This window comes from Anabas testudineus, chromosome 12, assembly GCF_900324465.2.
Source record: "Anabas testudineus chromosome 12, fAnaTes1.2, whole genome shotgun sequence".
NCBI classification, from domain to species: Eukaryota; Metazoa; Chordata; class Actinopteri; order Anabantiformes; family Anabantidae; genus Anabas; species Anabas testudineus.
In genome coordinates this window covers 4,908,743-4,923,954 of record NC_046621.1, presented here as the reverse complement: position 1 = coordinate 4,923,954, position 15,212 = coordinate 4,908,743, and the positions used below count along the sequence as shown (strand labels likewise).

Below are 15,212 nucleotides of genomic sequence, written 5' to 3'. Positions count from 1 at the left end.
TTAGTTAATTTATAACTGCAGTAAGTCATCACAATCTGCTGCATTACTAGTTATTTCTCATTCCTTTCAGTTTTCACCCACTCTAATAATGTGGACTATGGTGTTTAACCTATCTTGAATGTAGACACTGTGCATGTTAGGTGAATTAGGTGTTTACTGTCCTGTACAGTACATCATACACTGTCCTCTTATACTGTTTTGACCTTGTGCTTTAACACCCCGACATGATCACAGGGCTCGTCTCAGCTAAACTTGTGCAACTTTAGAAAATGACTGGTGATTTTTTTGTGAAATAAATGAGGCAGTAGCTTCATTCTAATATTCCTTTTCATCTTTTTTTTCTTTTTTTTTTTTTGCCATAGAGAGCTTCCTGTGCTTTAATACCCCAAACAGGCAGACCTACCTTTAGAATCTGTCCCTCAAATTAGAGGTGGCGGGTGATGCCACACACAGTCATTAATACTGAGATAATTAGTAAACCTGTGAAGGGACTCAGTTTTAATAACGTGTATGCTGTGATTTGACAATCTCTGTAATGTGGTGCAACAGGTAACAGATTCCTAAAGAAAACGTTTTTGTTGTGCAGCGTGATTTTATCAGTAATCCAACTCCGGGCTTGTGTCACATTAACAAATAAGACAGTCTATAGTCCACATCTGAGGCACACATGAGCCACATTCTGCCACTGTTTGGATTGCAGTGTAATAGCAGTGCAGTGAAAGTGAAGTAGCAGGACGGTGGACGGCACAGCAGTAGATGACAGGGCGGCACAGGGAAGCAACGCCGCCTCGGAGCGCGCCGCGCGTACCGCGTACCGAAGGGACGTGTTGAGTGACAGTAGGAGGCACGGAGCGCCCCGTGCGGCACGGCAGCGGAGCACGCTCATCTTCCCGTCTTGTCAACGGCATCTCTGCGAAATCCCAGCCAGATCAACCTGGCGCAAATACAAGAGACTATCCATCCCTTGGGCTCGGTATCGGAGTGTTCTTGTCGAAAAAGGGAGAAACCAGGACGCGGCAGCTCCCTATCCCGTTCTGTCTTTACCTGTTCAGTCATAAGTAGGCACAGTCTGGGCTCATCTGGCGTCTCAAACTATCCTGGAAACCGGTGCGGATGGACAGAAAGGTCAGGTTGCACTTTGCAATCTGAGCCAAAGAAGATTTTGCCGTTTCCCTTTCATGGAGTAAAAGGACTGCGCCTGGTGCAAGATTTTTGAATGGTTAATTCATTTATTTATTTTTTTTGTCAAGTCTGGTGCAGTTGTTTTTCGTTTGTGAATCAAGTTACAAACGCTGGAACCTCTTAACATTAATTTTCAATCATTTTAGTTGGAATAACGGTCCGCTAACCACGACACTGGAAGGAATTTAAGTTCCATTTTGGTGCGTAATTTGCGCGGTTTGTGCGGTCGCTGAACCACATAAGTTGCTTCTCCGCTCTTCTCTAATGTTGAAATCCTGATTTTCTTTCCATGGATTAGGCAAAATCACATGTAAAGACTCAAAAAAGCGCGGGTTTGTTCTTTATCGCCTGGGATAAACAGGCGGATTTGATGCACAGATTCTCCGTAGGATGGTAAATGACCAATGGGGAATCATGAACAGCTCTTCTGAACTCGAAGATGGAACTCGGCATAAAAACCAGGTATGTTCACCCCACTCACAGTTGAGTTATGTGTTTATGAGGAGTGGTGCATCTGCTTGGTGCAGTGTTATCACGCTGAGTTTGGTGATGTGGGTCTCGGGCGAATCTCTGCACAGGAGACCAGTGGCTGCAGATGAGCTTCTCCTCGGCTCTCCGGGCTCTGGCACCTCTGATCCTATCATAAATGTGTAAAGAGATCACGCAATCCACACGTCTACTTGTGTTTAGCGTGAGAAAATGCTGGAGTGTTTCAGTCAGTGCACTTCGGACGCTGATGGATGAACTGAGGAGAACATGGCTAAAATCACGGCAGCAGATAAGAGTGAATAGGCCAGTAGATATTTGCGCATTTCTTTCTGCATCTACTTGGGATATTTCCTCCCAGTCTGAATCTGAACTGTACTTGAATGTGTTGTACAGAGTGTTGAAACGTGGCATGCAGGCATCCTTCAATAGCCATTAACAGTCCACAGCTCTTTAGGCTGTCTCCCGCTCGGATGAATTGAGACAGGAGCGGACGTGCATTGTGTTGCAGCCAGGCGAGATCACTTTGGGGAGCAGTCAATGTTTTCACAAGGTCAGTAGAGGGTTATTGACGGCCCATAAGGGAGAGGGCTCCCCTGGAACAAGGAATCCGATTTCGGGCCACTCTTAAAGCTCGGCGCCTTTAGGAGAGAGGGGAGAAATGAATTACCTTCCTCACTGCCTAATGAGCTCAGGGATGAATTTAATTAGCCTATTATGCGACATCACTAAAGAAATGTAAAGCTGCTGACGTGAGAACTTCATCACAGCCCTTGTAGGAAAGATTAGACATGTTACATTTGTGGGACTTTTTAATGACAGGCACACCCTTAGTTTGCTTTAAAATGAGATTTGCAGGATTAATAATATATTCAAATAAGCAAGGTGACAGCAGGGGATACAGATCATCTGAAACATCCAGCCTTCACCTGCAAATGGTTAACAGCAAAAGAGCTGACTCCAAACTGTTTGTGAAGAATGCTGCTCTCTGCTCTTGTCTACAAACATATGATCTGTGCCATTCAGCAGGCTCTTCTTCTTTTTTTTTTTCAGCAGGAAACGTGCTTGTGGCACATCTCTTGTAATTTACGAAGCTTGACAGGTGTCAGACAATATTTAGCTTCCTGTCCTGTGCTCCTGTTGATCTCATGTCTCAGTCTGACTCACTTCTATATGGCATTTTGCACTGGGCATGCCTTTGAGTCCTCCCTAGGATGCATTTACATTAGTGTCAGCTAATTGTTAATCTCTCTCTAATATGCTGATTTTCATGTATACGTCTGGGGTGGAGCTGATGAATGACTAAGGCGATGCGATGAGCATTTTGCCCACTGCCTACAAGCTGCTTTGCTTCTTTTATGTCCAGTTAAAGATCACGCAAATAGCAAATACATCTGCCCCGTGTGTTAATTTGATGATTATGTGTCCTGTAATTCCTGAATCCTCGTCTCGAATCACTAAACTCGCCAGCTGAAATAGAAAATCTGGCTGACTAATTGAAGCTCCAATATGCTGAGTGGTAAGCCTGGAAGATGAAAAGGGAAAATATGTCCCATAACCTCAACACTCACTCCAGACGGCATCAGGGGATGTTGGATGAGACGAGAGGTTGTGGGAAATGGGGGTGGCTAATGCTGCTATCGGTCCTACTCCTCCATGCGACTAACAGTTTCCTTCTTCTGCAGTTGTTATTTTGCCATCACACACAGACACACATAAAAACTCTTTCTGTGTGTGTGTGTGTGTGTGTTACCCTGTCTGTCTCTATAATCTTGAGCAGTAACATGAAACCTCTATCCCAAGCTTCATTTCAGACTCAGTGGGACGGGATTGGGTAATAGGGATCTGTTGTGGTCTCTGTTTGTTTGGATATTACAAAACATACACTAGTATTTGTCTGGTGAGTCTGCATATTTGATATGCTTCTGTAGGTGCGCTGTCACCTGTGCCTTTAGTAACAGATGGAGATCAGTTAAACAGATATTTAGGTGCAACCTAAAATGAACCTTGAAATTCAATTTACTGGAGAACAGGCAAGAGAGGCTTAGGCTGTGTGGTCAGGTATGCACTTAACCCATGCATACAGTATATAAATTAGACACTTGAAAGAAATAAAATGCTATAATGAGCTGCAGTACAGTTTGGCTACAACAGCGAATCAGTATTTGCAAGGAAAACAGTTAACATCAGTCAAGGGTAGTGTTTGTCAGTGTCACCTTAGTAACATAAGGCAAGTGAAGCTGAAGGGTGTAAAAATACATTTCTGAAAATAATTTAATTTGGTGCACAGGAAGAATGTAGTTAAAAAACTGTGAATTTGGAAAAAGGCAAATATTTATATAGTAACTTGATCTTTGTTTGTCTGTTTCCGTTATTTATCCTTAAATTAAACATGGGCCGAGCTTGAGAAACGTGTCTCACACACGTCACTGTGCGTGCGTGAGGTATCACAAACGCATATCATATCTAGAGCATACAGTGTGTGTGTGTATATAAATTCATCCATCCCTCTCCTCTTTACCACACTCGGCCCATGCGTTCATACACACGCTACACACAGTATAGTTAAGAAGTCAGTGAGGCCCAGTATGGTTGCCCACTCGGGTTGGAGGTAATCAATAACGCTGTGAGAACTCCAAACTTTCTAAAGCATTGAAGGGGGTATGAGTAGAAAACCAGAGAATACAGCAGTGCCTTGTCAGCTCACAATAAAATGCACACACACATACACCGAGCTAAAGAAGTATATGTTTTATTGGCGGTTTGGTTGGATTTCTATAGCTCACACTTCACTTTAGAACCACAGACACGTAGATCATAGTTAGAGAAGGTAAATCAATCTGTAGTTAGGTTAAGATGTTTATGTATGTCCAACATACATCAGACCTGCAAAGAAGGGAGGTTTGCCTCAACTAGAACGCGCACACACACACCGTGGGTCCACATCTATCAGCTGGGCAGGGGCCCAACTCAGAAATGACATCAGGTTTGTATGACAGCCACGGGACACACACACAAACCCTCTGCCAACATTTATTTCTCATCCAACTCACTTAAATACACCTTGTACCACATTTGGTACTGAATCACATCAGGCACACACTTAACCACCCACCATGTGACTTGTCGTTATCAAGTGAACGGCGGCCTTTATACGTGAAACATGTATCATGTTACATTAATAGAATCAGACACGTTTTTAACTAATTAGAAAAACATCTGCATCCAATTAGTTTCCCCAAATTTTCTATAGATAATTCGTCAGCTACAGTGTTCACATAATAGGATATTACAATAAAACAATACTTGACATTACTCAGTTGATATAATGAAGGTGTTTCGAGTGTCTTAATGTTGCCAGCCTCTTATAATCATGACAGGCTGCTTGTATGTTGCAGCTGACAGTGTTTTTGATATCAGACTGAGGAGACGCACATTGTTGTGGCACTTTACTGGGCTCAAAGTGACATTAACATTATCTTTATAGACTGATGGAAAAATACTGCTTCACAGCTTTGAGTTCAGAACATTTGTTGGTTTGGGGTTTTCTGAGAAGGCACAAGCAACCTTGACACAGTGTTTCTCCCCCTTTAAGTCCATCTCTAGCCATGCAGAGAGTTGTCATATTACCCTGATAGTAACCAAATAATCAATGTTGAGAATTTGAGACTTTGCAGTTGTCATTGCCATATTACAATTAATAAGAAAGATGGGTAAAATTTGTTTTATAAATTAAACATAACCACATATGAATGGCTTTTAGTCGCAGTGTAATAGCATGTTCAGAGATGAAGACTGTAGCGATGCACTGCACGCGTGAGATGTGAGACGACTGGTTTTTTGGGTACCCTTGTCGAACTAATGAACCTGCTGAGCTAGCTGGAGGTATAGGAGGGAGTGTGGACTGTAGCAGAGAGTTCCCTGGTTCACTGGGCCTGTGATTTCCCTGTGGGGGGTTCCGCTATGGCAGCAGAGAAACTCTAACAACCTCAGATTCTGTCTCTCTTACCCTGCTCTGGGTACCATCAAGGAATCACCCGCCAGCAAAAGTTTTCAAGGCCCAAAAGTGCTTCATCCATTTGTCATATTACAAATCGTGGAGCTTGCAGGTGTACTGATGTGTACAGATTCTGCACCCAGACAAGTTTTCCATGTGAACATTGGGGCATTTTTACTTCTTTCTCTCTGCATTATGTTCTTTATTGTTTGTGTGGCTGTGTTTATCTGTACAGATGTAAACTTGCACAAAAGGACGAGTAGTGCCAGATGTACCGTATCTGAAAGCATATACTCATTTATTTTCGTGTGGGCGTGTGTGTGCATGCACATTGTGTTTTATTTGTACATCTAGCTACACATAGATCATACTTGAGAGAAGTCAACTATCTCCGAGGAGAGAGTGATCAAATTATTCCATGTCAGTATTTGTGTTAGCTATGGTATGTGTGTTACAGCTGTGAAGCTTATACAAAGAGAGTTTGACGTATTGATGTGTGTGGTATTTGTATTTGTGATGATATGCTTTTATCAGTTCTTTGTGCCTTGTAAACAAGACTGAACAATAGGTGTAGGGGGTGCAGTTATTTAGTTTATTAAGAAAAACAAAACAATCCGACAGTGTCATTGATTTCACCTTGCTTCATATTGTTTTGTGCTTTAATGAATCTTGGGGCCTTAATGTGTCACTGTTTGTCATCTTCTCACCCCCAAATGTGTTTTTAATCACCTCTCCTCTTTTTTTATTACAATTTAAATCACTGTTTTAGCTCTGGTCATACAGTATATGTGCACCATGTAAGCTGTGTATAGTTGAAACCCATTGTTTTAGTATTGTTGACTCGTGGGATCAAAACCTAAGTGGCTTACAGGAGTGTAGGCCTATTGTTAGAATGAATGTATGAATGTGTGAGAGGAGTATGTGTGTTGGTGGATCAAAGCAGTAACGAGCCATTACTGTCAAGCCGTTACGTAAGTGAAGAGTGCTTTTACATAAAAAGTGATTTAGTGCCTTAATGGAGCAGGTATTTTGTTTAGGTTTTTGCTGCAGACAGATGGATCCATTTTGTGTAACGTTCATGTGGTAGCCGGGAGAATTTGCAGCTTTACTGGTCTGAAGGTTAGAAATGACGGCAGCCGCCCCATGTGCTTTTGGCCTTGCTCATCTTCTATCTGGCTTTGTTATCTGACCCTCAGCCTCTTCCATGTCTTTTTCTCATTTTCTCCCTTTTCTGTATCTTGCTGACATAAAGGGACAGGACATTTCAATATCAGATTTCTGGTGCTGCAAGGTGGCCAGGGGGCCTTGAGAGGAAAAGAGGCAGTGGCAAGCAGGGACGAGAATAAGAATGAAAATGGGAGTGGATAAACGCAGGAGAATAAAAATAAAAGCCAGAGCAGAGAAACAAAAGAGTAACGCAGAGTAGAGTAGAAAGGATATGGGAGGTTGGAAAGTATGAATCACAGTAGGTCCCAGATCAGTGTTGAGCAGACAGCAGGCTAGCTGGGGGCACATGTACCAAGATGACGCAGATATATTCCAGCTGCTCCAAATCCCACATACCTCTATCACACATTGCAGAGGAAAGATTTCCCACAGTCGACTCTTGGATTGGTTACAAGGCTCATCATGGAAGCCCCAAAGCATCACCAAGGGCTCACTCACATCCAAAACAACAGCTGTGATAAAAAGTAATTGTACCTAATTGATTTGTGATTCTTGGCAATTGGGTTGATTTTGCTTTGCGTTTAGTTTGTGTTTGTGCGTAAGATTGTGTGGTTGTGCGTGGTCACTTACTGTATGGCGATGTGTGGGCGAGCATAATGTGGATGGGTTACTTTTCCATTTTAGTGTCTTTTAATATATGTGAAGGGAAAAAAAAGGCTGAGTAGGGAACATTAGGAAGGCACCACAGGGCAAGGTTATACTCTACCTCCCAGAGTATGTATTGACGGATGTGTCAGCAAGCTGACCTGATGGGCAAGGTTTCACAGTAGAAGAGCTGAAGTGTAAGGGAGAGAGAAGGCGACTCGGAAGACTGAGGCATTAGATTTCCATCTGCAGAAGTCAGCCGTATGTAGTCACAATGAAAGACTCATGAAGATGAGGAGAAAAAAAACACTACAATTGCGAATCCTAATGCCCACCACTATTTTAAAATATTAAAGTGTGTAATATTGCCATTCTGCAATTTATCATCCACTTCCCTTCTAAATCGTCATTAAAAATTCATTGGAAATTACCTGTGAGAAGCACTGCAGAGGTGCACAGATGGAGGGAAAAGAGTGGGATGGAAATGAGGTAGAGGGGTTGAGTGAGGGATGAAAGAGACATGTGTTACAGAGTTAAGTCATCTTGATGGACAACTAGCCAGGCCCATTCCACTGACAGATTGGGCTGTATCTCCATATCTGCAGTGAGAAGTGTCCAATTTCCTCCTAGCGATTTCAATCTAAGAGTAAAAGAGCTCTGTTCATGGGATACTAGAGCCTTGATCAAATAGAGATGTGTGGCTGCTTTTAAGGGAACATACTTCTCAAAACACATTGTTTGTTTGTTTTTTTGTCTTTTTTGCCTTGTTTGCTGTTTTTATCATTAATCAATTCATGCAAAACTCATGCATGGAAGCATGCAAACACAGCAGATCACATACACACACACGAGTGTGGTTCCTTTTGTGATGGGTTACGTGTCTAAGAACAGAGACTGAACAGCAAATAATAAGGGAATTAATTAGACTCTGAGAATCCAGTGAATAATTTATGATAAATGGAGAAGTTTAATCAAGCAATCAATTTACTCTGGCCACCGGATCTGGAGCAGAAGAACATTACAGGACAGAGGGAGGAGGGAAAGGATGCAGTTATAAATGCACAATCACACTGAAAACTGCAGGAGTTTGGAGAATGCCTGGAAGCGAATCACAGCTGGATGTTAAAATAGTGATGCTAGTGTGTGACATCTGTTCCACTGCTAGCATACAAGGGCCTTTTTATCTTGGTGTAAAAGTGCCTGGGATTGAGCTGCATTGCTCTCTAACGCTCTCATTCTTGGTAGTCTCTCAAAAATCACATTATTGGCTCTCTTCTGAGCCAAATGGAGTCATTTCCATTGCAAACTGGCTCCATATATTTACCTGCTAATGACTTGCTTAAGCTAACAGAGGAAACATAATAGTATCATTATGGGCCGGGAACCACCAGGTGTCTCAAGGTTAATAGCAACATTAATTGACTAGAAGGATGAGGGCAGAAGAATCCTTGTTGTCCATATTAAGAAGTATCCTTGATCTGTGAATTAGATGCAGAATTTGAATGATTGCCTCTTTATCTGATGCCACATTCAGTGAAATGTATCATAAAACCTCAATGACTGGTTCATTTTTACAGAGGTATGTTTAAGTTCGGGGACGGTGAGTTCTTTCAGGCGCCGAAACATAAAAAGTGGAAGGAGACCCTTCATCAAAAAGCAAGTCCTACTCGCTGCTTTTCACTCACAAAACGAGTAAAATCACACACATCTAAAATGTTTTTCTCAACATTTTGAGCATCAGCTTGCTCTTCATCAAATAGAAAAACCTCAAAAGAGTGCAGGTGTGTGTAACAGGTTAAATATTCAAATCCCTATTTTGTTTGTGGCTTCAGGAACATTGTATTGACATACAAAATCATTAAACTAGAACTAGACAGAAAAAGATGCACAAAAGTATGAAGAGATGTATTTATTGCAGCGGTCCTATTAAACAGTTATGACAAACTCATGGCTAATATATTAACAGACTTATCCACCAACATCCATTATTTATTCATCATCTAAAATTAAATCTGGCAGACTGCTCGCCATTATTCAGATGTGCTGGGGGAAAGTGGCGCATTTGAATAAATGAGGAATAGTAGGACTCACTCCCATGGCTTGTTATTCCAACACCCTCTCTTTAAATGATTCAAACCTTAAATCAATCAAAAAAGTAGCTGAAAAAAAAAGTCTCCTCCCAAGCTCACATAACAGGAATTTATTATGTCTTCGAGAAGAAACATTTCATCATACTTGAATATGACATATCAAAACTGTTAGATGTGACTATGTCATACACCATCTGACTTTTTATTAGCATAAAAAAAGGAAAACATTATGTTTTCTGTATGTTTCAAATTCAATCTCACTTCAGGGCGGTTTCCGACTCCTTGCAATGGCTGCAGTAGACAAGCTCGTATTTAATATGTTTGGTTTGTCTTGTTTCCTCTGATAAAATTCCGCAGCTCTTGGCAATACCTAAATATGAATGAGATTGGATATGTAAATGTAGAATACTGCAGACCAGTAGTTTCTGCTGATGTTGTGGAACTTGGCCACTTGGAGAACAGGACATATTCCTCAGAGAAGCCAACACTTGCACATGCAGACAACTCCATGCAAGGAGACTCATGTAATTTAGTACAATTCATAAAAAGTATACACATTTAAAGTGTCGTAAAGATTGTTGAACATTTGAATTGTGCGTTTTTAAAATTAAGTGAATGGAGCAAGATGTACAGATATTGAGTTCATATATTATTTTTACATCTCAAACTATAAAAGACACTATTACTAAGCACTTGGTGTAATCCTCTCAACGCTGGGTGTCTTATATGATGATATGATTAATGTAGTAATGTAGACTCTAGTGCCTGCTAGCACCTCTGCAACGCCTTATTTTGTGTGTTGTTTAGTGGGTGTACACCATCAAAGTGAGTTAGCCATTTGCTAATTAGCACAGAACATTTAAATGTAAATATTTGGGCCTTATAATAATAGTCCATGAAGTGTTAATAGATCACCAAAGTTATCGAAGTTGTAGAACTGATTATGTGGACATCGCAAAGGTTTAAGCCAATTTTAATTATAATTCAGCCGAGACTTGCTGTGTGTCTCGAGGTAGAATGTGCCAGGTAGGTGTTTATATAGAAATAGTTGGGGCCTCATTTGTTCTGTTATTTTGTTGAAGGTCTTTGGCAACATAATGGCTGAACACTGCTGCATTCAGTATAGTCCAATAAATCACAAATGCACTAAAAACAAAAGTTCAAATATTCCAGATGTTTAGATCATCCTAGAAACTGGATGGTCAGCCTTGTGCTCTTCTTTTTATCACAGTTAACACATTCCAACTTTGTCTTCCTTGCCTACGTGTAGTATCACTATCATTTTACAAAGGTTAATCCCAGCCTGTGGAGTTGCAGTAGTTCCTGTTCACTCATATACACTACTTTTTGTTTAAGCTGTTGGATTTGAATTGATGCAGCTTTGAAAATTAGAAGTTCCATAAAACAGAAGTGGAAATTAAGAGTCAGATGTAGGTTATGAAAAATGAATATAGATCATCACATAATTTACATCTGACTTGGAAGATGATAGAGACAGACACTTTGATATTAGCCAGCTTTGTTCCACAAAGGGGTTTAAAAGGTTGACCACAGCACGTTAGCAGTGTAGCAGTATTTCTAGTGTTAAAATTAATATTCATCATCATACAGTTGCATATAAACCATGTGTTGATTACTAAATCGCAGCAGGCTGTGTCACTGCGAATCCCCATCCATTGCTACTATTAATTCATGCTGTTGTATCCCGAGTCATTACCTATTTGCCATCTGTGCATTCTTGTGTTTTTGGAATATTTTTTGCTGCCTGATATTATGGAAACTCTTGAGAATTACATTAATGTTCAATAAAGGTAACTTAAGGGCTTAAAACCATTCCTTTCTTTTCTACATAATAGTCTACATTTCACATTCAGTTTTCTGTTTCTTTGTGAATCTTAAATGAAAAAATCTTATCTATGTTGTCAGATAATAAGGTACTTGTAGTTCCAAGTTAGTCTGATATTATAGAGCTCTCAGCACAGTGCAGTGTCTCAGCCATTTGTCTGCCACCTTTAGTTATATCTTCCCTACAGATGCGATGACTAATAGATGAAGTTTGGAAGAGATGGGGATGGACTACACAGAGTGTGACAGAGCTCATTTGGGGAAAAAAAGCCTGAAGAGCAGAGATTTTGGCGAAATGAATGACTTGGAGAAACATGTCCAAAAAATAAAACTCAGCGGCCTCCGATTTTTAACAAGATTGAATTTATGATGAGATAGAAATGGTAATTGTCACCAAATCACTGACTACTTGTTCCTCAGCTTTGTTTTGATTAGTACAGTTTCTTTCTTTAATCCTCCACACATGTTAAACTTATGCTCCCTCTCTCTCAGCCTCTCTCACTTTAGGGAATTGAAGCTGGCAGGCTCCTCACAGGCTTCTATAAAGTGTTAACATAAGAAATAAATCAGACTCGCACTGTTTCTACGGCCCCTCAGCTCACATCGATTTATTGCAAATGTGTTGAAGATGAAGAGAGAAACTCTTGAGTACTGTGGGCCAAGGTGGTCAAGGGGAGTGGATGTAGGAGAGAAAGATGAAGGAATGATGACAAGCTGGGGATGAGAGGTGAGAAGGAGGAGCGAGCAAAAAGGAGGGATCTCAGTGGGCTGACCTTTGTTTTGATAGGGTGACACTGTTCACCTCAGGGTCAACACAATGTCTGTCATCAGCCGGCCAGCCAGAGAAAATGATGATAGCGTATTTTATATTTTAGATGGCTGTGATACGTTTGCTGTGTGCTGTGGTTTTCCAGTACGTGGCACATGACAGCTGCTGTCAGCCTGTAGCAGGATGGGTCAGGGATCACAGAGATGGCGGTGGCTTACATTCCCACCAGACGCTATGAGTAAACTTACCTGACAAACTAACACGTAGACAACTGCTTTATTTTTGCATTGTAACCTCCCGGTATTAGTTGTTTAAAAGGTGTTTGGAAAAGTTACCTTTGTGTAATAATCTACTTTAAAACTTTGACTGCAGTCAACCTATTATTTTCCCCCTGATTCACGGGTATCACTGTTTAAATGTGGCATCATTTTAAAAATGCTATTTTCCAAAATAAATTATTACCATATTAAAGTGGTAATTTGTAACTAATGCGTTTTGTACTGGCTTTTTGACTGCTGTTACTGATTTGAGTCACTTTCGATCTTAATGTTTTTTAAACTCAAAACAAATTATCTTGCCGTTGCCACTCAATTATGACTCAGAGCAATTTCAGATTTCATGCTCACACAGCTCGGGGGGGATATCTGGAGGGATGCCTCACCAGTACATTTTGTTTTCTATTTTATACATCTCAAGAGTGAAAGGCTTGTTTATCTATTTTGGAGAATATGACTGTCAGATGGGGGAGACGGAGTAAGTAAGAGCTCAATAGTAGCTTGGTGTATTTATATCGTGGGCATACACTTAGAGACACCAAAGGGAGCTGATGGAGATGGGGATTGAAGTGGATTACTGATATAGGACGGCATTACAGAGGGAATGAAATTGTATGTTTATATTAGGCTTTCATAAAATACACAAGTAGGAAAACATATGTCTGTCTGCGCCCAATGCAGCTCAGCAGTGTGACTGTAACCCTCTCTCTGCAGGGGCTGTGAGGCCGACTGAAAGGGTTAAAGAGGAGATTAAAGTGATAATGTATCTAATCCTCAGCACTTTAAGAGGGCATAGAGGAGAAACTGCCTCCAACCACAAATGCCTGAGCCAGACACGAAGAGAGTGCATCAATGGGTCAACCATCGTCATGGCAACAGATTATTCAGAATAATTATCTGCCATATGTGTCTTGTCACAATTAGATGTTGGCTGTGAGCTGGGCCACGGGTCAAACGCTGATCAGAGTATTGGGGGAGGTTGTGAACGTAACCCCAAACACCATTTGGTCCAGTAAAGTTCAGCTGACGTATCGCATCTCTCCCATGAGCAAGTCAACCTGCACTCTGCTACTAAACAGATTTTCTTAAAGATCTAATGCCAGCAACATCGCTTTGTTGCTGTGACTTACTCTAAATGTCATTGCATTCTGTGCATATTGAGCTTTCAATTGCCTTTTTTTTTTTTTCAACAACAGATCTTACAAAATGAAAATCTGGAAATGAATGAAATGGATTTATGATTTCAATCAGAGTACTAAGCTTCATGCATTGACTTTTTGGCTGAGTAGCAAGGAAAGGAAATAACTGTGTGAGGAATGTGCGCAAATGTGAGCTGATAGAGGATCGGGAAAAATGAAACACCTTTGTGGTTTGTTCTTGCGACCAAGCTTTCCATTAGGAGCCCAGAATTTTAACTCATCACTGCAATTCTCCTGTCATAGTCATACAGAGAATGGTTCATGTGCCATAAAGCCCTGTTCACACTAGTATCATGGGAAAAGCAGCAACAAGGTGCAAAGTGGCTTATCCAGTATAGTGGATCATTTATTCTGTCACCTTGGCTCATGTGAGAAAAGTCATTTAGAGCGAGATACCTCTCCGTGCTGTTTACTGTCGTATAAGGCAGCAATGCTCAAACACATTTAATTAAAATAGTACAGTTATCTTTTTACCAACTTGGTGCCTCATATATTTAGACACATGATGCAATTTGCAACAAAACATCCTCAAGTCACCCGTGGCAGTCTTTATTCAGATCGAGTGTCTTCATCTAATTGTGGATTTGTTAGGAAACTCTTTGAGAATCCCCGGGGATGTGCAAAATGTGACAGTGGCTTAAGCAGTTTTTAAAGACTCGCGATACCTCAGGCTTATTACTGCAAGCTGTCAGATTGTGTGAGATGCACAGTGACACTGCTCTTCTCTGATCAAATTTGTCACATCATGCCAGGCAGGATCACAGGGTGCAGGCATTGCCGACACATTTAAAGAAGAGTCTGGATGTGTTCAGACAAGCCACTTATGTTTAAATACCAATTAAGACCCATGCACTACTTACATCTGTGGTCTATTAGATTGTCACCCATCACTATTAGTAGATACTCCGAGCCCTCTGGCATTCTGGGAAAATAATTACATTCTTTCTGCGTTATAATTACTGCCTTGAAAGTGTCTCTTTCGAACACTAACAAAGCAGACTCTTACTCGCTCTCTGTCTCCCTGTTCCTCTCTCCCCAAGCTCTGCCTTTCTCATCTCTTGTCTGTTTCCTCTCTAGACACTAATGAACTAGTTTAATCTCGTAACTCTAGAGGACTGCATTAATTAAGCTCGTGTGTCGTCATTTTAAAGTTTCCACACTTTTAGACCGGGCCGTCCATCCAAACATGTTTGCCATTACCACTTACTGTTCCTCTGTGAGAAATCGACTGGCTGTCAGGATTTGCATTTGTTTTGAGGCATTGTTTGTCTAATTAGGCAAAATTAAATTAATGTGCTTTCGTGCCCTGAATAGTTTGATAGCACATTGATTTCCCATTTGCTACAAATCAAACCCACACAAATTAATTCTGTTACTGTCTTGAATATATCATGAATCAATCTCTATAAGGTTCATTTCGCTTACATGTAGCTGCTCATGGTGCAGTTTTTGTGACAGTTTTGTTTCTGACTGGAGCCTGGTTAGCGGTGTGTGCCAGCAGTGTAGTGCTAGTACTACTGTAGTGGCACTACTCATAAATACAAAAGCTATTTTCTC

At 40.9% G+C, this 15,212-nt stretch overlaps 1 protein-coding gene across 2 annotated transcripts in view; it reads left to right on the top strand.

The window, feature by feature from the left end:
- The first annotated feature begins 1,108 nt into the window (after positions 1-1,108).
- Positions 1,109-15,212, top strand: part of fibcd1 (fibrinogen C domain containing 1) — an 82,590-nt gene continuing 68,486 nt past the window's right edge. For both annotated transcript variants that reach the window (XM_026354071.1, XM_026354070.1), the window contains exon 1: positions 1,109-1,644. In XM_026354071.1, the coding sequence (XP_026209856.1) occupies positions 1,573-1,644 (72 nt within the window). In that variant the 5' untranslated portion in view covers positions 1,109-1,572. The remainder of the gene's footprint in view (positions 1,645-15,212) is intronic.